Genomic DNA, 24,178 nt, shown 5'->3' with positions numbered 1-24,178 from the left:
TATATATAACCTTAGAATTCCTATAACAGGCTTCCTTGTCATTGTTGAATTGGAGTTGATTCCATGAAGAGAACTCCTAAAAATCTGGTTGCTAAGTTTGACTCAATCACTTTTTAGCATCATGGCAAAGACCTTCAGATTGAAAAGGACACTTTCAGCATTGTTTCCCTGGAATCCTCTGTTTGCTTCATGCTACAACTCCCATCATCCCTGGCCAGGACATCTGCAGGTATGGCTAGGAAGGCCCCCTTCCTGGAGACCCTGCAGAGCAGCTGCCAGTCAGTGGAGGCAATATTGACCTCGATGGACCAATGGGCTGGCCTGGCAGAAGGCACCATCTGTGGTGCGGCAGACAAGTTATGGAGCTCCTTTCCTAGATAGGAATGCCTGGTGCATTATCTTGGCTATTACTATTAATCAATATTACTCCACATTGTGAAGTCTTCCTATATTCGTGATGAAGTGTGGTCCCTTGCAATGGCTGAAAAACCTGGGGGGCTTTAACAGAGGATTAGATAAAATTCCTTGAGGATAAGACTTTGGATGGTTATATGCCCTGCCTGTGTGGTTGGAAGCAGGAATCCTCCTGAATAGCGGTTGCTGGAGACTCTAGAAGGGGAGGGGTCTTGTGCTCAGGTCCTGCTTATGGGATTCCCACACATATGTTTAAAAAATATTTTCAGTTTCACCATCACCTGGAGGTAGAAGGAGAGAGATCAAGGTGGAGAATTCCCACCCAGGGAAGCTGTGCCAGAGGGGATATCCCTGAGGAACCTTCCTTTGTTAGCTGAGATTCCAGATCAAAAGCATGAGTCCAAAGGACACCAGGGAGCAAATGAACACAGCCATCTCCCAGAAGTCCAGTTCCCTTTAGTGGAAGCCCAATGCACTTTGGAGCAGAAAGCCCCTCTCCTCAAATCATGGGAGGAACGACCAGCAGAGTTTGGGGCTGGGAAGGCTGAACGGCAAAGAGCACCCTTACGAATGCCCCGTGTGTGGGGAGAGCTTCCAGTGAGGATCCGCCCTGGCTGAACACTAGAGGAGGCACATGGGAGAGGAACTGTGCGAAGGGTCTGAGGGAGAGAAGCCCCTTCCCCAGCGAGAGATCTGGGTGCGCCATCAGAGCGGCTCATGGAAGAGAAACCATACGAGTGTCCCGAGTGTGAGAAGAGGTTCAGTTGCATCGGAGGATACATACTGAGCAGAAAGCGCACAATTGCTCTCACTGTGGGAAAAGCTTTTCTAGAGAGATTCAGTGGTACCTCGGGTTAAGAACTTAATTCATTCTTGAGGTCTGTTCTTGACCTGAAACTGTTCTTAACCTGAGGTACCACTTTAGCTAATGGGGCCTTCCGCTGCCGCCGTGCGATTTCTGTTCTCATGAAGCAAAGTTCTTAACCCGAGGTACTATTTCTGGGTTAGCGGAGTCTGTAACCTGAAGCGTTTGTAACCAGAAGCATCTGTAACCCGAGGTACCACTGTACATTACTGAGTCCCCAGAGGGACCCGGACATGGGGGAAGCCATGCAAAGGACCCCAATTGGGGGAGAATCTCCAAGATCTGTGCAACTTAAGAGAACACCCGAAAATGAGGCCTTTGGAATTTGAACAGAGAAAACGTAGAAAAGAATGCAAACTGCTTGCTTCACTGGGCGAGAGAAGCAGCTCCCAGTTGCTTAGCATTTTAACAGCAATTTAAAACAACTTCCTGTCACCAAAATAAGGTGGGTCCCATGGAATGCAAGAAGATCCAACCGATCCATTCTGAAGGAAATCAGCCCTGAGTGCTCACTGGAAGGACAGATCCTGAAGCTGAGGCTCCAATACTTTGGCCACCTCATGAGAAGAGAAGACTCCCCGGAAAAGACCCTGATGTTGGGAAAGATTGAGGGCACAAGGAGAAGGGGACGAGATGGTTGGACAGTGTTCTCAAAGCTACTAACATGAGTTTGATCAAACTGCGGGAGGCAGTGGAAGACAGGAGTGCCTGGCGTGCTCTGGTCCAGGGGGTCACGAAGAGTCGGACACAACTCTGGACCCCTGGACCAGTTGCTGTTCCTGATACCAGTCAACCTCACAGAGCTGTTTTGGGGATGAAAAGTGGGGTGAGGGGGGAATAAGCCATTTCACCAGCACTAGAGACCCAGGTTGCTAGCACCTCCTCACAACACCTTGCCATAATTTAAACTGCATTTCCGACAGTCATAGCAGTTCGTTTCTCTTCTCTACCCATCACTACAGTTTGAAAACTTGCTGGTTGCAGCAATGCTTGATTTAGTGACTGTGCTTCTCCAACCACTTTTTTTGAACATACAGTAAGCATCTATTTGCGGTGCAATAAGAATGCAGTTTCACAGATAAATGAAAAACAAGCTAAAATAAGTGACATAAAAGGAAAGGGGAATGGGGAGGGAGGAGGAAAGGAAAATGTATTTATGAGGGTAAAGTACAGATCAAAATATTTATGCAAGGAGGTAGCTACCCTAACATCTGATTCATAACAGACTGATGTGGAAAAAGGAGAAATATGGAGAAGCTGAAACGGGCAGATTTCTCCATCCCTCCTCAGTCCTGACTCTCCTCTTCTTCTTCTTCTTCTTCTTCTTCTTCCTCTTCCTCTTCCTCTTCCTCTTCCTCTTCCTCTTCCTCTTCCTCTTCCTCTTCTTCTCTATTGAATTTATATACTGCCCTATACCTGGAGGTCTCAAGTGCTTGTTCCCTCACTAGTAACAACAGAGACACTTACCAGGAGGTCTTTGCATTCCTTGTCCAGATCTGCTTGATAGGCCAGAATTTCCTCTCTCTCTTTCCTCAGAATCTCCAGGCGGCGACAGATCTCTCCCTAAAGAGAAAAGGAAAAACTCAGCTTTGATTGAGACACACAGAGAGATGAAAATCATATTGGCTTTTTGCGCCCAGTGGCCTTGCTAGAATAGCAAAGTAATTTACTGGCGGAAATAAAAGTACAGAGGTTTTCAGCCTTTTTGGCTCCATGGATCAGCTACATTATTTCTGCAGCACCCCTGTGGGGCTCAGGATCCCGGTTAGGTTCCCCCCTTCACTGAAGAGCTGGCAGCCCTTCACCTTTCTCAAACACCCTCCCTTGCGGAGTGATCTCTCATCCTCCTCTCCTTTCCTTGGAAGTCCCAACCTGACTTCTCACCTTGAGGTCTCAGGGAGAAGTGGGAAGAGGAGGAGGAGGAAGGGCTAAGGCAGGATCCAACCTGGGATGTATCACTCTAGCATCAAAGAGATAGTGAGGTGAGCCCAAGAGGTGAGAGATGCAGGGATAGAGCAGCGCTTCTCAAAACTTCACCCATTCCAAACCCCTCTTCTGCAAGCCTAGGGCTTTCCCACACTTCTTCTTGACCCCACTGCTTTGCCGCTAAATTGGGGCAGACGGCAATTCTGGTTTTTTGCTACTTGGCTTTTATTTTCTCTGCAGTAGCCAGACCCCCAAGTGTGCTTGGGCCACCAGGGGAGATTTAAGTACTGCAGCTTCTTCCATTTCTGGGCCAAAGAAGTTCTTGCTGTGGCCAGAATCCACCCAAGTAGCTCCTTTGATCACAAGATTGCTGTCTGGTCCTCCCGCCAATTCAAAGGGACCAGCTTTTTTTCCACTATTATTACTATTTCGTCGCATTAGTAGCACTGCATGGCACAGGAGCATTTTTGCACCACTGTAGTAGAACAAGTGATTTTTTAAAAAAGGGATTAAAAGGCTTTATATATAGTATATAATTGCACAGGTCCAATTCCAAGTTGCCATGAAAAAGTCATCTTTCCCCCTGGTCTTTGCAGATGCTACTCTGAACCATGGAGTCCTTTGCCATTTGGGGTGGGAGGAGATCCTCAGCCCCCCCCCACTGAAACCTCATTGCACATGCTCCACAGCACCCCCAGAATAAGCCACCAGTAGGTGCTTCCACTCCCCACTCCCAAATCTGCTTCCAACAGATACTTGGGGGGTGGGATCCTGACCATCTGGTCAATTCCTAGCTAACAGTCCCCTCCCCCCCCCAGCTGATCCTTTGCTGCTCTCTGTTTTGCAGGGCATTGAGGAGGCATTGTCCATTAAACTTTAATTAGTTTAATGTTAAGTAAACGTCCAGTGTGCTTCCAACGCCATAAGTCTTATCACAGCAGAGAATTTCATGCAGCGGCTGAAGGAGGCAGGAGAGTCAGTACCTTTCAATGAAGAATCCTGGAGCAAGCACATTGGAACTCAGGGAAAAAACTTTATTCACAAAAGAAAAACCCTGGCGATAAAGCACACATGCTTTTATCTCCGGCATAAAGAAAACTTTACTCTAAACTTAACTCATATCAGCAAACACACCCTTGGCCCCAAACTGAGTCTGCGAGTCAGGTCAAAGGGGGAAGAAGAGAGACACACACACACACACACACACACACACACACACACACACGGGTGAACTGACTCTTTATACAAACTAACTCACATTCCTGGATGCTTAATGACTTCCAGCTGCTCAGTGATTAGAGCGACTTGTTACCTCTTAACCCTTTAGTACCAACACCCCCTCTCGCTCGTAACACTGAGCTGTACCAACCTTAATTCAAATTTAAACCTGAACAGAAATATTTATGAGATTCCAGACTCAAAGCTTTTGTAAAACCGTCTGCGAGATTTTCTTTGCTTGGACAATACTTTAGTTCAATTAAACCTTGTTTTACACTTTGGCATACATTTTGATAACGGAGATCCAAGTGTTTTGTGTGTGCCTTGAATTGACCTGATTTAGCTAGTTTAATACAAGGTTGATTGTCTTCCCACACTCTGATAGGTAGGGAACCTTCTCCAAACAATTCTTGTACCAGTTGCTTATAAAATTCCAGTTCTCTACATACATCTGATAATGCATTGAACTCAGATTCAGTTGAACTTAAAGCTATAAGTGATTGCTTTCTTGATCTCCAACCAATTAGTGCATTTCCAAATTTTATCGCCATTCCTGACACTGATTTTCTATCTGGTCCAGCATCTGCCCAACTGCTGTTGGCCCAACATTCAAGTTGTGTGCTGCCCTCTGCTGATAGTTTTAAGCGAAACCTTTTGGTAGTTTGGAGATACCTTAAAACTCTTTTTACTCCTTGCCAAGCATGCATTGATGGTTTTTCAGCTTGTCTGCACAGCATGTTGACAGCATATGTTATATCGGGCCGAGTCCACTGTGCAATGTGGAGTAGACTGCCTATCGCTGACTGGTAAACCCCGGGATTACTGAACTCTGTCTGTTGCTCGACTTGAGCATTCTTTGTGTAACTTAACTCCATTGGGGTTTTAACACCAGCACAGTTGTCCATTTTATTTTTTTATTTTTAATAGATATTTATTGAGATTTTACAAAACAAATTTTACAAAACAGAAACATACGTGAGACAAGAATACAACAAAAGCAGATATATCAAAAAAGAAAAAGGAAAAAAAGAGACAGTGAAAACATTTAAGAAATAAACAAATATTAAATCCAATTTTCAACTTCATAATTCTATAACCCTCTTTCTTGACTTCCTCACATCTCCCTTTTTTGTGTTCCCCTTTACACAATCAAGTTCAGCAAATTCTAACCCTCTTTCAAACCTCATTTATTATTATAAGTTTCAACCTATTATGTCTCCAATTTTTCTCCTGTTTTCACATCAAAATTTACCTATTCTTTATAACTTAATCCCTTATGCCACTTTATATGCATTTGACATAATATTACTCTGGTCTTTCCCCCCCTTTTCTTTTTAATCATCTTTGCATACTCCTTTTAACCATGTCACTAATGCCAAATTATCTTTATATCCAACATCATTTTAACATTCAAACAATTTACAATGCTTCTGTAGATAGTCTTTGAACTTCTTCCAGTCCTCTTCCACCGACTCTTCTCCCAGGTCTCGGATTCTGCCGGTCATTTCTGCCATCTCCATATAGTCTATTACTTGCATCTGCCATTCTTCCAGGGTGGGCAAATCTTGTGTCTTCCAATGCTTTGCGATGAGTATTCTTGCTGCTGTTGTTGCATACATAAAAAACGTTCTGTCTTTCTTTGGCACCAGTTGGCTGACAATGCCCAGGAGGAAGGCCTCTGGTTTCTTAAGGAAGGTATATTTAAATACCTTTTTCAGTTCATTATAGATCATTTCCCAGAAAGCCTTGACCTTTGGGCACGTCCACCAAAGGTGAAAGAATGTTCCCTCAGTTTCTTTACATTTCCAACATTTATTATCAGGCAAATGATAAATTTTTGCAAGCTTGACCAGGGTCATGTACCACCTATAAATCATTCTCATAATATTCTCTCTTAGGGCATTACATGCCGTAAATTTCATACCGGTGGTCCACAACTTTTCCCAGTCAGCAAACATGATGTTATGACCAATGTCTTGTGCCCATTTAATCATAGCTGATTTAACCGTTTCATCCTGTGTGTTCCATTTTAACAGCAAGTTATACATTCTTGACAGTATCTTAGTTTTCGGTTCTAACAGTTCTGTTTCAAATTTTGATTTTTCCACCTGGAAGCCTATTTTTTTGTCCAATTTATAGGCCTCTCTAATTTGATAATAGTGCAACCAATCTCACACTTTATCTTTTAATTTCTCAAAACTCTGCAATTTCAATATATCTCCTTCTTGTTCTAATATCTCCCAATATTTCGGCCACTTGGCCTCCATATTGAGTCTTTTCAGAGCCTTAGCTTCCAAAGGTGACAGCCACCTTGGGGTCTTGGTTTCCAATAGGTCTTTGTATCTTGTCCAGACATTGAACACCGCTTTCCTGACAATATGATTTTTTAATGCTCTGTGGGCTTTAACCCACAGCGTTATTAAAACCTTCTAAATCCAAAATGTCAGTGTTCTCAAGAAGCAGCCAATCTTTCAGCCAGCAGAATGCTGCTGATTCATAGTAAAGCTTAATGGCTGGCAGGGCAAACCCACCTCTTTCCTTTAACTTTACTCTAAGCTTAACTCATATCAGCAAACACGCCCTTGACCCCAAACTGAGTCTGCAAGTCAGGTCAAAGGGGGAAGAAGAGAGAGACACACAGGGGTGAACTGACTCTTTATACAAACTAACTCACATTCCTGGATGCTTAATGACTTCCAGCTGCTCAGTGATTAGAGCGACTTGTTAACTCTTAACCCTTTAGTACCAACAGGCATCCTGGTCACCAAAGGAGACATGTACTTAGTTGTTTATGTGCAATTTACATTTCTACTGTTCTAAATATGTACAAAGCAACCTGCTGGGGGATGTGGCTGAGGTTAACCCTTTCTCTCCCTGCCAAGGTCCCAGTTCAAATCTTTGAAGCTGCTGTGAGTATTTCAAGATCCCCTTGTCCCCCTGGCAGAGAGAAAGACTTCAACTCCCCCCTCCAGCCATCCCAGGAGCCCTCAGGCTTCCCCTGGGCTGCTTCCCAGGTGATAAACAACGGCCAATCAATGCCATGCCTACTTTGGACTTCAGAATTACAAAGAAAACCTCCCAGGAAGAATCCACAGCTATTTACTTCTCCCCCTCCAGATCCAGAGATCTCCTACCTTGTATTCCTCCAAAGCCTCTTCCAGAGGAATCACCTTGTGATTTTCATGTTCCTTCGATCTGTCACACACCAGGCAGATGGGGGCTTCGTGGGCTTTGCAGAAGAGCTTGAGGGGCTCCTGGTGATCCTCGCAGATTCTCCCTTTCCCTCCTTCCTCCTTTCCCTCCTGGAGGCTGAGATTCTTGGCTATTTCTGCCACATTAGCCAGTTGCCGATTGGAGACGAGGCTCCTTCTCTGGACTCTTTCTCTGCACTGAGGGCAGGAAGCCTCTGCCTCCGATTCCCCCCAGAACAGGACCAAGCAGGATCGGCAGAAGTTGTGCCCACACTCTGGGATGGTCACTGGATCCTTGAAGTAATCAATCCTTGAAGAACTCCTAAAAATCTGGTAGCTAGTTCTAACTTTATCCCCTTTTAGCATGCTGTCAAAGAACTTCAGATTGGAACAGACGCTTTTAGCCTTGCCAACGCGGTGCCCTCTGTTTGCTTAAGACTACAGCTCCCATCATCCCTGGCCAGGACATCTGCAGGTATGGTTGGGAAGACCTTGCAGAGCCACTGCCAGTCAGTGGAGGCAAGACTGACCTCAATGGACCTGGCAGAAGGCACCATCTGCATGGTGGCTCCCCAGTTATGGAGTTCCTTCCCTAGATGTGAATGCCTGGTGAGACTTGGCTATTATTACTAATCGATATTACTACACAGTGTAAAGTCTTCCTATATTCCTAATAAAGTGTGGTGCCTTCCAATGGCTGAAAAACCTGGAGGGCTTTAACAGGGGATTAGATACAATTCCTGGAGGATAAGACTTTGGTAGGGGACTCGGGTGGCGCTGTGGGTTAAACCACAGGGTCTAAGGCTTGCCGATCAGAAGGTTGGTGGTTTGAATCCCTGCGACGGGGTGAGCTCCCATTTCTCGGTCCCAGCTCCTGCCAACCTAGCAGTTCGAAAGCACGTCAAAGTGCAAGTAGATAAATAGGTACTGCTCCGGCGGGAAGGTAAACGGCATTTCCGTGTGCTGCTCTGGTTCACCAGAAGCAGCTTAGTCATGCTGGCCTCATGACCCGGAAGCTGTACGCCGGCTCCCTCGGCCAGTAAAGCGAGATGAGCGCCGCAACCCCAGAGTCGGCCACGACAGGATCTAATGGTCAGGGGTCCCTTTACCTTAAGACTTTGGATGGTTATATGCTCTGCCTCTGTGGCTGGAAGTGGTAATCCTCCTGAATAGCTGTTGCTGGAGACTCCAGGAGGGGCTCTTATTCCCAGGTCCTGCTTAGGGGTTTCCCACACACATAATGTTTAACAAATGTTTTTGGTTTCACCTGCAGGTAAAAGGAGAGAGATCAAGATGGAGATTTCCCACCCCGGGAAAGCTGTGCCTGAGGGAATATCCCTGAGGAACATTCCTTTGTTAGCTGAGATTGCAGAGCAAAAGCATGAGTCCAAAGGACACCAGGGAGCAAATGAACGCAGCCATCACCCAGAAGTCCAGTTCCCTTTAGTGAAAGCCCAGTGCACTTTGGAGCAGAAAAGCCCAAAGGAGGACGGCCAGCACAGTTTGTGTCTGAGGAGGCTGAATGCTGAAGAACATCCTCATGAATGCTCCATGTGTGGGGAGAGCTTCCAGCGAGGATCCGCCCTGGCTGAGCGGCAGAGGATGCACATGGGAGAGGAAGCGTATGAATAGTCTGAGGACGAGAAACCCTTTCCCCAGTGAGAGATCTGGGTGGGCCATCAGAGAGGCCTCATGGAAGAGAAACCACACAAGTGCTCCCACTGTGGGGACAGCTTCAGCCAGAGGACCAGTTTGGAGAGTCACCTGCAAATCCACACGGGAGAGAGGCCTCACAAATTCTAGGACTGTGGGAAAAGCTTTTCCCGGAGAGATACATTACTCAAACACCGGAGAACCCACACAGGGGAGAAGCCGGACGAGTGCCATGATTGTGGGAGAAACTTCAACCACACATGCAACTAAATTGAACATCGGAAGACACACACAGGGGAGAAACCCCAGCGAGTGTGGGGCAAGTTTCCATCATCCTTGTAGGTTGATGGACCATCAGAACATCCACACAGGAGAGAAGCCTCACAAATGCCCTGAGTGCAGGAAAAACTTTTCTCAGTGAAAACAAAATAAAAAAATTCCTTCCAGTAGCACCTTAAATTACTCAGAAGGGTGGTGGGAATGGGTGATTGGCAGATAATTCTGCCAATTAAAACCCATTCCCAATTAAAACCCATTCCCACCACCCTTCTGAGTAATACCCCTCCCCACCTTCTCACTATATAGAAGGGTCTGGTGACTTCTGTTTCAGTGTATCTGAAGAAGTGTGCATGCACACGAAAGCTCATATCTAGAACTAACTTAGTTGGTCTTTAAGGTGCTACTGGAAGGAATTTTTTTATTTTGTTTTGACTATGGCAGACCAACACGGCTACCTATCTGTAACTTTTCTCAGTGAGATACGCTGATCAAACACCAAAGGACCCACGCGGAGGAGAAACCTTATGAATGCCTTGAGTGTGGAAAAAGCTTCATTCAGAAGAAGGGATTAATCGGACACCAGATAATTCATTTAGGGAATACGTCCAGCTAATATTCTTGAAAAGTGCCACATTCCACAGAAAAAAGAGGGAGAAATGTTGTTTACAACCTGATTTGCAGTGGAGAACCCACACCTTATCTATGTCACAAGACTTGGCGATGGCCAATTGTTGTTATTTCAAGAAAGTTCTCTGTTGAGGCTTCCTGCCCCAGAAGGGGACAAACAAAACTGCCCACCCCCTGCTCTGGTCCCCACGATGGATGGAGGCAGGAACACATTATCTCCACATTGCAGATTCTCATAGCACTAGAAGTCATGGCCCCCATACAAAGCTGACTGTTGGGAGATCCAGGACAGAAAAAAGCATTTCGTTGTGGAGCACGTAAATGAACCATGGAACTCACTGCCACTGGAGGCAGAGATGGCAGCCAACTTAAAATCATAGAATTGCAGAGCTGAACGGTACAACAAGGGTCACCTAGTCCAGATCTCTGCAATGCAGGAATCTTTTGCCCAACATGGTGCTCAAGCCAGTGACCTTTAAATTAAGACTATTGTGCTCCACCCATTGAGCTGGGGAGAAGACAAGGGGACAAATTCATGGAGCACTAGGCCGTGAAGCACAATGGCTCTGCTCTGCCTCCACAGTCCAGAAACAGAAGGCTTCTAAATCTCAGGTGCTGGAAACTGCAAGGAGGAGGGAGGCTGGTTTTACACACTGGTCCCGCTTGCAGGTTTCCCAAGGGCGTCTGGGGGGCCCCTCTTGGGCCCTGGACCAAATGGGCCACTTTTTGTGTCCTCCCACGGGGTGCGTGGAAGCTCACAGGGAAACTTACGATGACACACAAACATTGCCTACATCATATAGGGGATGGAGCAAGGGGAGGTGGCCCTCAGGCAGGTGGGAGGGGGGGAAGGTGTCTTTATTTTGACATGTGCCACCACCCCGTGGGAAACGCAGGAAAAGGAGAGCAGGCTGCACAGGTCAGTAGTCGGCGGCCCTGATAGTGGATCCAGGGAGAATCCTGCCAGATCTTTGAGGAGTCAATTCCACAGGCATTTGTTGTTCTAGCTCTTAGTATCCCAGGAGAGAAATCAGATGTACCTGGTGCTGAAAAGACGTTCCTTGGAGGAGCATCAACCCTAAACACATTAACTGGGCAGAATCCCCACTCAATGCAATGAGCTTTATTTCTGGCAACGTGTGGAGATGGGGAGGCTGTATTTGCAGAGGGCATTTGAAGCTGACACCCTGTTCAATTTCTTTTTTATTTTCTTCCCATCTGAGGTCTCCAGAGTAAGGAGCTATCCTGCCTGACGTGGGGGACGGGGTTCATTTTTTACTCCTTTATAAATCCAATGATGCATGCATTTTCACAGCTACATAAGATATTGTGGGGAGAGGAAGGTTTCGTTGAATTGCAGGGTTGCAAGTGTCCCTGAGAGTCATCTAGTCCCACCCCCTGCAGTGCAGGAAACCTTTGCCGAACGTGGGGCTCCAACCCACAACCCTGGGATTAAGAGTCTTCTGCTCTGCCAAATCAGACATCTCAAAAGGAAAACAAGACTCAAGGTGAGGAAAAGATGATTTATTGGGACTGTTAAAAGTGTGACTGTCTCTTTAAGAAGAAGTGAGCTGCAGAGGGATTTCTGGAGAAAGGAAGGAAAATGAATCTTCTCAAAGAAGCCCTTGAAAAACTGCCCAAGGCTCTCCTGGTGGGTAAATGGTTTTTATGTCAGTCACTCTGGTCTGGAGAGAAACTCCTGCTGGGCCTGAGAGGCAGATTTAGTCTTCTCAGGAGATACTGAGGTGGGTTTTATAATTTCCCCACAGATTAAAGAAAGGGAGGAGGGTCTCTCCAGAGAACGAGGCTCCTGAGAACGTGTAGAGTTCGGCTCCTGAGTCAGCAGCATAAAAAGACACACGTCCCCCTTCATAGTCCAGAGTCACCCGGATCCTCCTGGGCTCCTCACTCAGGGACAGAAGAGAGTCATCAGGGGAGGTGCAGGCAAAGTACTCCCCTCCCCTCTTCCCCACAGCCCAGACCCCTCTCTCAGGCCTTAAGGGGAAGATGCCCTTTCTCTTCACAGACTTCCTGGCGACCCCCAAAGCCCACCATTCCCCACTTCCCACAGTGACTTCCCAGAAATGTCTGCCTGCTGTGAATCCCTCACGTCCCAACACAGAAGGCCAGGCATTGAATCTCTCAGGATTATCAGGCAGGGCTTGAGGTTTGTCTCCCTTTCTCACACTTTTCCGATCCTCGGACAGGATGAGGTAGGGATGGGCTGTGTCTGGATCCAGAGTGACATTTGCTGTTGGGGAGAAGATGAGGGAAAGGGAAGATCAGGCAGAGTCAGCGGAGAGAGAGAGATGAACATCCTAATCTAAGAAACACCCGAAAACCCAGATTCCCTCTCATATCAAGGGGATTTCTTTGCATCGCATGCTAGACTGAGACTCCTCCTTGCAGACTCTCATCAGAATAAATATCTTCCTTGATGGTTTTTAAATCAGTTTTCTTCACTTTCTTATATCCGATGTGTATTGTTCCTGCCCTCCTCTCAACCCAGGCATTTTCTAAGGGGAAAAACCACCCAGGAAACCTTTTACTCATCTCTTCTGTGTTATCTAAGGGGAAAGAGGAGAACTGGAGGAGGCAGGAGAGGAGAGAAGCTGCTTTCCTCTGACCATCTCTGTGGGAATTGGCCTTTGGGGACCTCTGGTTGGGATGCAGGATGAGGACCCCACTGTAGTAGTAGTAGTAGTAGTAATAATAATAATAATAATAATAATAATGTCACATTTGCCTACTGCCTACTGTCCATAGGTCTCAGGGTGGTTCACAGCATAAAAATACATCATAAAACCGCATATAGGCCTCCCCTCACTTTCGCGGGGATCACATTCTGGGCCCTTGTGCCCACAAGTGAAAATGGTGTTAAGTGCGGAGCCTGTTTATTCCTGCTCTCCATCTTTCTCACCCACTTGCCCTCTCCTTGCCTTCCTCCCCAACATCTTGGAGGTTTAGGCGTTGCTGCCAAGGAAGAGGAGGAAGATGGCAGGGCAATTTTACAAAGGACTGCTTATTCCATGCTTTTCTCTTGGATTTAATATATACCATAAGACTATTTCCCTGGAGGAAAGGGGGAATAACTCAAAAAATTACCAGTTAGGGTCTTAGACCTCCCAGTCTCCTTCTCCAAGATCTTGTAGCTGAGCCAGCATCCTTTTAGTTCAGCCCCAAGAGAAGGGTTTTATACAGGATGTGGCCTGCTTAAGATGCTGCTCTGTTGCGATTCTCTGCTCTAGGCTAGCTTAGCTGGGTGCCTTAGATCTGAGTCTAATGCACTAGAAATTTTTTCACAGGTTACTGTAAGCCAAACCAAGCAACTTGAGACATTTTGCCAAATTTTAAAAATCCGCCCAGGGGAGAAATTTTAATCATGAAAATAGAGGACCTGTCTGAGAAAAAGGTCACATGGAAAAGCAACCCAACTCTCTCTAGGCAGGAATGAAACTCTTCCCTCTTATCTGAACCTTCTGGGCAGTTTCTCTCCCCCCCCCCTTCTGCACCTTCAAGGCCACCCTCTCTGCCTTGGTGGTACAAACAGCAGGGCCAGAGTCAAGCTGTACAGAAGAGACTCTTGACCCCCATGAAATACTAGTCCCCCCCTCCTGTGAATTGGGGTCTCCATGTGAAATTTACCTCTCTGAAGATTTCTGAATGACTGAACATCTGAGGAGGCAAAAAGACAGGCTTAACAGGCTACAATGCAGTAGCTAAAAAATAATATTTTTTTTACAAAACATCACCAAATCATAGCATCTGTTGTTTCCTTATTTCAAGCAAAAAATGAAATCATGCAAAGATGACAACTGTAGGCCTAAGTAGTGGTGTTAATTATTCTCCAAAATATAATTCTTGAGAATGTAATATCACTAGGCTTAAGGAATTAAAACAACTGATGTGTTTAGCTGTGACTCCTGCATTGCAGGGGGTTGGACTAGATGATCCTTGGGATCCTTTCAAACTTCGCTATTCCATGATTATATGGAAAAATCAGAAATGGTAAACCATACTAGAAAATGGCGGAATACAATCATTCAAAATCCACAAATGAAATGGGGATCTGAACTGGATGGATGAAGAAATGTTTAACATCTGCCCCAAGTAAACTGGTGGGGAAAAGCTGTTGAAACTGGAATTTCCAAGTATGCTGACAAACCAAATTGCAGAGGAAGAATCGGCAGAGCTTTACCCTGTAATTCCAAGGGTCTCGTGCAATGGGAAGCCTATCCTCATGGAATGGGGCTGATCTCAAAAGAACTGTGGGAACTCTCAGGCGATGGGGATGGCTGAAGCACGAGAAATGGCTGGTGAGGTTGAAACTCTGAGGAAAAGGCGGCTCAGGCCTTGCTCTGCTGCTGGGAGACCAGCCTGGCAGGAGGTGGAGGAGGGACTGGGTGCTTGCGGGTGCCCTTTTTAACACACTTCACGAGGGGGAAATCCTAGCAAATTTTGAGAAGCCCCAAAACCTCTCCAGATTGTGCAGAGGAAAAATAAAATGAAAGGGAGATTCCCTATACATAAGAACTCGATACGATGGACATTGGACTGACCCTGCAGGATCCTTCTTAATGGCTTTTTAAATATATCGTAAGGCTCTGAGGCTTTTCCCCACAATCAAGCAGTATATAAATTTTATGAAGGAAAGCAAAATCTATAAAATTAAGGGAGAAACCAGGATAATAGTCTATTGGCGGGAAAGGAACTCAGACTGGTGTGCAGGTTCAACACAGAACAGACGGTATGCAGAACAGGCGGTTCAACACCCATGAAATATCAGTCTCCATCCCTCCTGTCAAATTGTTCCTCCCCTGGAAATTTACCTTTCTGAATCTGAAGCTGTTTTCTGTATAACACAGCATCTGAGGAAGCAAAAAGATATAAAGTGTAAGGGCAACACTCTTCCACCAAAAATAAATCTCCATACAAAAGTAACACTTCATAACGTGGCATCCTTAAATTCAAGTACAATTATTAAATATTAATTAAATTGTACAAAAAATAATTAAAAAGAAGAAAGTCATAGGAAGAATCTATGAAAATAACTAAAGCTTTAAAACTCAGCAATCATAAAGCAAGCTTACAAATAGCAGAATAAAAATATTCAGCATGAATCCTGCTGGTCTCTGAACTTTGTCCCTAAATTGGGCTCTACATTCTTGGACTGGAGGGGAGGCAGAGCAATAGGAATCCCGTAAAAGGAGGCAGAGGGGAGATGGAGGCAGCCTTAACATCTTCCCCAAGTAAAGTGGTGGGTGGAATCATTAAAACCAAAATTGTGAAACATAAGGAGAAGCGAAGTTTGATGAGGAAGAATTGGCAGAGCTCTCAGGCAAAAGTAAGTCCTTCCTCACAAACCTTCTACAAATCTTTAAGGTTCTTCACAAGCATAATCGTGCCCTTTGGGGCTCATGTGCTCTTGCTTCCACTCTCAATGTGGGAACTCTCAGGAGATCTTGAAGGCTGAAGCCCTAGATATGGCAGCTGCAGGGGGACGTCTGAGGAGGAGACGGCTCAGGCAATGAGAAGTCCTCCCTCATGAAATCGGGCTGATCTCTTAAGAACTGTGGGAACTCTGAGGAGATTGGGATGGCTGAAGCACGAGAAATGGCTGGTGAGGTTGAAACTCTGAGGCTCAGGCCTTGGCTCCACGGCTGAGAAACAAGCCTGAGCAGGAGGCAGAGGGGGAACTGGGGGCTTCTTAATGCCCTTTGACTCCATTCAGAGCAGGAGAACCTCCAAAAGGACAACCCCAGATTGTGCAGACAGGGAACCACAAGGAAAAGGAGGTTTCGTATAACTGTAAACAGAAGCACATGAGAGGAAAAAATCCTGACTTTGCTCTACACTCTGGTTCAGGCTTTCTTTACAGGATCCAGCGTCACAATATACATGGGCCATTCTCGGCGACAGGAAATGAAGGCTGGAGCACCAAGATGGAAGGGATCCTGGAGTTACTAAATTCCATGCAATAAGAGCCTGGCATGTTCAGTTCTGAAGTAACAGAATTCCCAGTGTGAAATCCTGGCAGCTGTTTTTCATTACCTTCCCATTGTTTCATTGTATCCTCCACAAGGTGATTTATATCACAGGATTCCAAGATCCTGCTCCTTAGCTCTGGAGGGAAAGCCAGTGGCTTCTCTGGACTCTCTCTTTCCTCATACCTGATGAAAAGAAAAACAATTAATGGCCCCATCTCCCTAATTCTTGCAGGGGATCTCAATAACATGAACAAAGTGGAAGTTCATTTCCCACCAGGTAATTTTCAGGATTCAGCTTCATCTCTTGACACCCACCTCCAAGCCCTGGTCGGTGGCTTCGTAAGGATGCTAAACAGCACAAGGGACAAGACGTAACCCCAGGTGACACCACCGGAGGGCCCCCATGGCTTCAAACTATGCTGCCCCCTAACAACTTTCTGGGAAGGTGCCAGGACTTAAGAACCAAACCCCTGAGGTGGAATGCCTGCAACCCCTCCCTCCCTGAGCTTCTCCAGAGGATGTGAGGGATGTCCAAAGCTGCCAAGAGTTGGGTGGCTGCTACTTGGACAAGATGCTACTTGGACATTGAAATCTGTTGGTACATCCTGAGCTCTTCCCAAGCATCTTTGGCACTTTCTCTTCTATATATTTGAAATCTCCACCAAGTCAATGAGCAGAAAGAGCAAGAGAAAGAAAAGAGCCCCCATCCCTTTGTGAAGTGATGTGGGGAGGGAGGGAGGAGGCAGTTGACCTTGATCCTTGGAGGGAGAATTGGGGAGCTACAAGTTCAGAAGAGGGGGCCCTGCTTTTACCTGTGAGGTGCTGCAGGGAATGAGTCCTACAGTCTCCCCCCTGCAGCCCCTCGAGGGCCATGTCTGAGGTTCTTGCATCTCAGCTTCAAAGAGTGATGCTAATGGAAATGAGCCAGATCCACTTACCTCTCCAAGGTCCTTCTCACATCCTAGAGGGAAAAGGAGAAGAGAATTCACTGCACACCACAGGCCACACTAGGAAGACCCCCTCAGACCCTGCCCCTCGGATGTCAGTCTGCCTGGCACATGCCAAGGTTTTGGGTAGGGATGGTGGAATCAGCCAGTTTGGGTTTCTCACAGCTTTTATTTTTCCAATCTGAAATTATTAATTGTTCCGATTTCAAGTTCTCCACATATCCATATTTTAATAACTTTAATCCAGTTTGCATTGCGCAATTCAGACATACATAAGCCTACAGGATAATCCTGCCAGGGCACTGTCCCAGCCCCCAAATTTAAAACTCTACTGACATATAACTATGGGACAAGGATAACTGTTATGAATGGGAACCCTTTACAAAGTATCTGAAGACGCAACAAAGCGAACTGGACTCCTTGGCAGGTTTTGAATAAACTTTCAGAAAAATTTTATTGATAAGAATCAGCTAAATAGTTTGAGGATCTATACAACTCTGTAACATGGAGAAAACAGCAGTCTGAGAGAAACCAAAGACTGGAACTGAGGGAAGTCAGGGGGTGGAGGCAGATGGGCTTTGTGTTGGAGGGGGGGAAATGGGGGGGAAACAAGGATGATATGTTTTTGGATAATATGTCTTGTTTTAATTTTGAATAAAAAAATTTAAAAAAAATTAAAAAATTAAAAAATTCAAATTCTATTTTCCATCTGGAAGTAAAAAAAAGCACCTGCAGCATAAAATGCCTCCAAAGGGGTAATAAAACAACTCTGTGTATCTTTGGGCTCGCCCACACTTCTCCCTTTCCTGTGCCCAGAAAACATAGGTCCAAGTGGTTTTGCCTTTGCCCTGCCGCTTTCCCTCAGGAAAAACCTGCTCCTTAGTGCAACATCCAAGCAAACATCAATCTGGAGAAAACCTGGCTGAGGTTTGCTCTAATTCAGCAGTAAACAGCGGGTTTTCCTGAAGGAAAGGGGTGGGACAAGCAGCAGTCTGGATGAGTCCTTCTGTCTTGCTCTCTGGTCACTGTGACTGAGCACCATTCTGGGCCGATCTGTATCCATGGGGAAGGGGAACAACCCAGAAGTTGTGGAGGAAACGGGAAGAGAAGCTTGGTCAACAGACTGGCTCATGTCGGAAGGAGGCCTGAACGCATCCTAGACGAAGCCCCCCACAGCTGAAAGGCATTCAGAGACAAAGCATCAGCAAAGAGCAGAAGATCAGCTCCCTTTCCATCAAGAACACAGAAGAATCTCTAGTCTGCATTCAGGTGAGTTCAGCATCCCAGGTCTCTCTGGTCTTCCTGTCCATTACAAACCTGACCAGAGGCTCCATCAACTCAGCCCCTGCACTCCTTGCATGCATGAAAGGGGCAGCCTTCTCCTGGAGCCTTGGGCTGTTCCTGCCACCATCTTACCTGCAGGAGTTCACTCGCTGGCTGCTGACTCTTCTCCTCCATCTCCTGGATGATCCTCTCAAGAGAGGAGAGTTTCCTGGAGAGTCTGACCAGCTGCTCATCCCTTCTCCCTGCAATCTCCTTCTCTACCTCTTCTACGTGATTCAGCAGACGTTTTTCTTGTCCTTCCAGGAACTGGCGCAGTTCTCTGAACTTCTCCACGGTCTTCAGCCTCTCCGTTTCTGTTAATTTCTGCAAGAAAAGAGGAGGTCTGAGTGTGGAAGGTGATCAGCCCTCAAAACATCAGGAAAAGAATGGTGAGACTTCCACAGGGAAGACACTTCTGATTTTTCATAGACATGAAACCTCCAGTTACTAAAGAAGTAAACCTTTATTTTGACGGGAGACCCTCTCCATTGCTGTTTCTGTTGACTTCTATTTTGCAGAGAACTACAGCCTAAAGGAAGGAGCATTTTCTTTCTAGCCATGGATATGTCCGTTCACCCTTTAAAGCCCACATCTTCAGTGGCTGCATGGACTGGGTGTTGGGAGCACCTTCACTGACCCTTCACAGGAACAGGTCCTGGTGCAGTCGACTCACATTTGCTATTGTGAGCACCTCAATAGTAGCAGGGTAATAGAAGCAAAACAATGGAGGTGGTTTTTTTGCATAATTAATTTTATTACTACTGGTTAAACTAAACAAAAGAACATAACAGACATGCATGAGAGAGTCAGCTCTCATACTGCCACCTAGTCTCTAGACAGATCAAAGGAAAACCAGCACAGTGCTTCTGCCCCCTCCTTTCTCTGAGACAGAAAGTAAAACAAATATGATCTGAACAAAAAAAAATTCCTTCCAGTAGCACCTTAAAGACCAACTAAGTCAGTTCTTGGTATGAGCTTTCGTGTGCATGCACACTTCTTCAAATATGATCTGGTGATCTTTACAATGGGAGGGATGAAAATACTGACAGGATATGTGGGATGTAAAAAAAGTACATTTAGAAAGGCAACTCTTTAGTAATATTGATGGTAAATCAGGATTTGAATTGACCTGTTTCCACCCTCTCAGCTCACAAGTCCTCAGGCTTCTCCTTCACTGCTATTCATATAATAAACGACAATGGGAAATAAACTCAATTTAGCTGCATTCAAAAGTGAATTTACTTAATCTGCTCTTGCTGAAAAATTATGGGGACCAAAACAGAGCAATCCTTTGAAATTCACACCTCTGAATTGTTCAAGGTTGACCCAGCCAGGTAATGTTCACAAAAAATGTATTTATGAGGGTAAAGTACATTTCAAAATATTGATACAAGGAAGTAGCTACCCTAAGATCTGATTCATTTTCAGAATAATAAATGAATAAACAAACTGATATGGAAAAAGGAGAAATGGGGAGAAGCTGAAATGGGCAGATTTCCCCATCCCTCCTCAGTCCTGACTTGATTTTTCAAATGCTTGTTCCCTCACTAGTAACAACAGAGACCCTTACCAGGAGGTCTTTGCTTTCCTTGTCCAGGGCTGCTTGATGGGCCAGAATTTCCTCTCTCTCTTTCCTCAGAATCTCCAGGTGGTGACAGATCTCTTCCTAAAGAGAAAAGGGGAAACTCAGGTTTGATAGAGACACACAGAGAGATGAATATTACACTGGTTTCTTGAGCCCGGTGGCCTTGCTATAATAGCAAAGTAGTTTACTGGAGTCTAGCAGTTTTCAACCTTTTTGGGTGCATGACTCCCTCAACCAACTACCTTTTTTCTGCAGCACCCCTGTCAGGATCAGAGTTAGGTCCCCCCTTGCTTGCGGAGCTTGCAGCCCCTCACCCTTTCTCAAACACCCTCCCTTGCGGAGGGCTATCTCAGCCTCCTCTCCCCTCTCTGGGTCTCTGAGCTGCCCCAAAGAGAGGTGCCTCCTCACGCTGCCCCACAGGGACTTGTCTGTCCCTTCCCACCAGCAAGGGCCCCTCGCCAGTTTCCTTGCTTCCTCCGAGGCCGCCTCAGCTCCTGGCACCCAAGACCCCCTGGCCAGCCCCAGAGGCACCATTTGCCAGTGGAACTTGTAGCCAGGGCTGCTGCAACAAAGAGTTGGAGGGACAGAGGCCAGTGTTGCCAGCGGGATCCCTGAGCATCATTCAAGGCACCCCAGGTGCCACAACACACGGGCTGAAAAGCACGGCAGAACTGGGATGGGAAAGTTATCTAGTCTGGAGAAGAGCAAAGGCAGCCATGCTTGCTCCTTTGAACTTCTCTGAAGAGACTTCCAGCCTGACTTCTCATCTTGAGGTCCCAGGGACAAAAGGAGGAGAAGGAGGAGGAGGGGGTGAGGCAGGATCCAACCTGTGATGTATCAGTCTAGCATCAAAGAGATAGAGAGGTCAGCCCAAGAGGCGAGAGAGACAGGGATAGAGCAGCGCTTCTCAAAACTTCACCCATTCCAAACCCCTCTTCTGCAAGCCTAGGGCTTTCCCACCCTTCCTCTTGACCCCACTGCTCTGCCACTTAATTGGGGCAGATGGCAATTCAGGTTTTCTGCTACTTGTCAGTTATTTTCTCTGCAGTTTAAGTGCTGCAGCTTCTTCCATTTCTGGGCCAAATAAGTTCTTGCTGGGCCAGAATCCACCTAAGTAGCTCCTGCGATCAGAGGATTGCTGTCTGGTCATTCTGTAAATTCAAAAGGGGCAGCTTCATTTCGTTATTACTACTAATATGTGGCATTATTGACATTGCATGGCACAGGAGTATTTACTTAGTTGTGTATGTGCAATTTACATTTGTAGTGTTCTTAATATGTACAAAGCAACCTTGCTGGGGGATTTGGATGATGTTAACCCTTTCACTCTCTCCCATGGTACTAAATCTTTGAAGCTGCTGTGATTATTTCAAGGGAGATCCCTTTGTCCCCCTGGCAGAGAGAAAGACTTCATCCTCCTCCTCCCAGCCATCCCAGGAGCCCTCAGGCACCCCCTTGACTGCTTTAGCTTAATAAACAACCACCTACTCATGCCATGCTTAATTGGGATCTGAGAATTAAAAAGAAGAATCTACAGCTATTTCTCCCCCTCAAGATCCAGGGATCTCCTACCTTGTATTCCTCCAAAGCCTCCTTCAGAGGAATCACCTTGTGATTTTCATGTATCCTGGATCTGTCACACACCACACAGATGGGGGCTTCGTGGACTTTGCAGAAGAGCTTGAGGGGTTCCTGATGCTCCTCGCAGACTCCTCCTTTTCTTTCTTCTTCTTTCCTTCCTTGAACGCTGAGATTCTTAATTAATTGTAAGAGGTTTGCCAGTTGCCGGTTGGGGATGAGATTATTTTGCTGGACTGTTTCTCTGCACTGAGGGCAGGAAGCCTCTGCCTCTGATTCCTCCCAGCACTGGACCAAGCAGGACCGGCAGAAGTTGTGCCCACACTCTGGGATGATCACTGGATCCTTAAAATACTCCATGCAGATGGAGCAAGTGGCTACATCAGAAAGATTCTGGATGTGACCCCCTGCAGCAGCCATGGCTCGCTCGCACCAAAGATCCGAATTAAGTTTCACTTTCTCCGTTTTCAGCTACTGGGAGTTTCCTTTCCTGGAAATAACTCAGAAACTCAGTGACCACGTGATCTTTTTTCTTTTCTTTTCTTTTTTAAATATCCCCAGGTCTTTGCATTTAGTGAATGTTTTCTCAAGTAGCAGCGAATGCTTCTGAATTGCTTCCCCTGCTTTTGATTACACACAAACACACACACCTAGTAACTTGTGGTAGTCATATTGTAACATTTTCATTCATAGGCTTTGTGATAGGGAAAAACTGCTCCTTTTCCCTTTATGGGGTACCCTAGAGCCCGTATGGAGTCCTTATGTAGGTTCACTATCCGTAGGAGAAAAATAACAAAGGCCAACCAGAGAATATTGAGAAGCAAAACAGCTAGTAAGCATGATCTTTATTAAAGCTCAAGTCCACCCCTATAGATCATACATACATCAATGAAGGGGCAGTCTGCCAGGATACCTGATAATGGTCACTGGTTGCATTACCTGGTCAATCTGGCCATTCTTTTTGATAGGTAAATACTCAGTTCCTGAATCCAAGTCACAGGCTCATCCTGGACAGCAGGATTTGATTCCGTGAAGAGAACTCCTAAAAATCTGGTTGCTAATCTTGGCTTAATCCGTTTTTAGCATCGTGGCAAAGAACTTCAGATTGAAAAGGACGCTTTCAGCATTGCCTACCTGGAGCCCACTGTTTGCTTCAGACTACAACTCCCATCATCCCTGGCCAGGACATCTCCAGGTATGGTTGGGAAGGGCCCCTGCCTGGAGACCCAGCAGAGCAGCTGCCAGTCAGTGGAGGCAATACGGACCTCAATGGGCCAATGGCCTGGCAGAAGGCACCATCTGTGGTGCGGCAGGCAACTTATGGAGCTCCTTCCCTAGATAGGAATGCCTGGTGAATTATCTTGGCAATTATTATTCATCAATATTACTACACGTGATCACTGAGTCATTTCCAGGAAGGGAAACTCCCAGTGGCTGAAAACAGGAGAAAGCAAAAGTTAACTTGGCTCTTTGGGGTGTGGGAGCTATGGTTGCTATTGTGGGTCACATCCAGCGTCTCCGTGATGAAGCCACTTGCTCCATCTACCTGGAATATTTTAAGGATCTAGTGACTATCCCAGAGTGTGGGCACAACTTCTGCCGATCCTGCCTGATCCAGTGCTGGGGGGAATCGGGAAAAAGGTAAAACGTGGATCTACATGGATCCTCATGGATCCTCCACTTTTTTAAAAAATAACTCCAACAAATCTAGTGTCAAAGCACATCTGGAAGCCACGCCTACAGACTAGACTATAAAAAAACGTGGATCCAACATTTTGCCGCGCTGCAGCACCACAGAAACATGGATCCAAGGCATGGATCCTCATGAATTCCTATGGTTTTTATATTGAAAGAAAATAAAACCACCATGATACTCTAGACTACATCTTAGTCTGTACCCCAAAAATAATGCACCCACTGTTTTGTGGGGCTGCAATGGCCAAAAACATGGTAGCAAAGCACGGATTCTCAGGGATCCTCAGGGTTTTTGCATCGGGCTACCCCTAACTCTCTTGGGAGAAGGGCAATGACAGGCCTAGACAGCATCTTGAGAAGTAGAGACATCACCTTGCCAACAAAGGTCCGTATAGTTAAAGCTATGGTTTTCCCAGTAGTGATGTATGGAAGTGAGAGCTGGACCATAAAGAAGGCTGATCGCCGAAGAATTCATGCTTTTGAGTTATGGTGCTGGAGGAGACTCTTGAGAGTCCCATGGACTGCAAGAAGATCAAACCTCTCCATTCTGAAGGAAATCAGCCCTTCCGGAGGCGGCGCAAAATGGCAATGATGGTCCTCTTTACTCTGTGAAGAGGGGCTCCGCGAAAAAGGGTCGTCCGCTGCGGCAAAGCGGAGACCCATTAAGAAAAACCACAGGCAGAGCGAGCCTGTGGCCGTGGGACTCGGCGGGCGCCAAAAGCCCCCCCAGAAACGAAGAAGGAGCCTCGTAAGGAGCTCCGGAACGTGAAAGGGGGAGCGGCGCTGTGAGTTCATCGCTCTTTTCGTGGATGCGAAGCCGCGCTGCTGCTGCCGATGAGCGCTGACCTTTCTTCTTGAAAACATCTGAATTGGCTGCAACATACCCGTGA

The 24,178-nt window shown here is 46.2% G+C and overlaps 1 protein-coding gene across 2 annotated transcripts; it reads right to left on the bottom strand.

The window, feature by feature from the left end:
• Positions 1-11,682: 11,682 nt before the first annotated feature.
• LOC309336929 (zinc finger protein RFP-like) lies at positions 11,683-22,053 on the bottom strand. 2 transcript variants are annotated; one of them, XM_081853449.1, is made up of 7 exons: positions 21,588-22,053; positions 20,001-20,096; positions 18,524-18,754; positions 17,099-17,121; positions 16,225-16,343; positions 15,003-15,041; positions 11,683-12,424 (listed from the first exon to the last, which is right to left on the bottom strand). In XM_081853449.1, the coding sequence occupies exons 1-7, from the start codon at positions 22,011-22,013 to the stop codon at positions 11,904-11,906; spliced, it is 1,455 nt and encodes a 484-aa protein (XP_081709575.1). In that variant the 5' UTR covers positions 22,014-22,053; the 3' UTR covers positions 11,683-11,903. The 2 variants fall into 2 exon arrangements, with proteins under 2 accessions (XP_081709575.1, XP_081709576.1); XM_081853450.1 differs by lacking the exon at positions 15,003-15,041 and having other exon boundaries at positions 21,588-22,039.
• Between the last annotated feature and the right edge of the window lie 2,125 nt (positions 22,054-24,178).

The sequence above is a fragment of the Podarcis erhardii genome (genome assembly GCF_964252035.2).
Source record: "Podarcis erhardii genome assembly, chromosome: 2".
In the NCBI taxonomy this organism is placed as follows: Eukaryota; Metazoa; Chordata; class Lepidosauria; order Squamata; family Lacertidae; genus Podarcis; species Podarcis erhardii.
The sequence above is the reverse complement of the archived record's forward strand: the minus strand, read 5'-3'. Positions and strand labels throughout refer to the sequence as shown.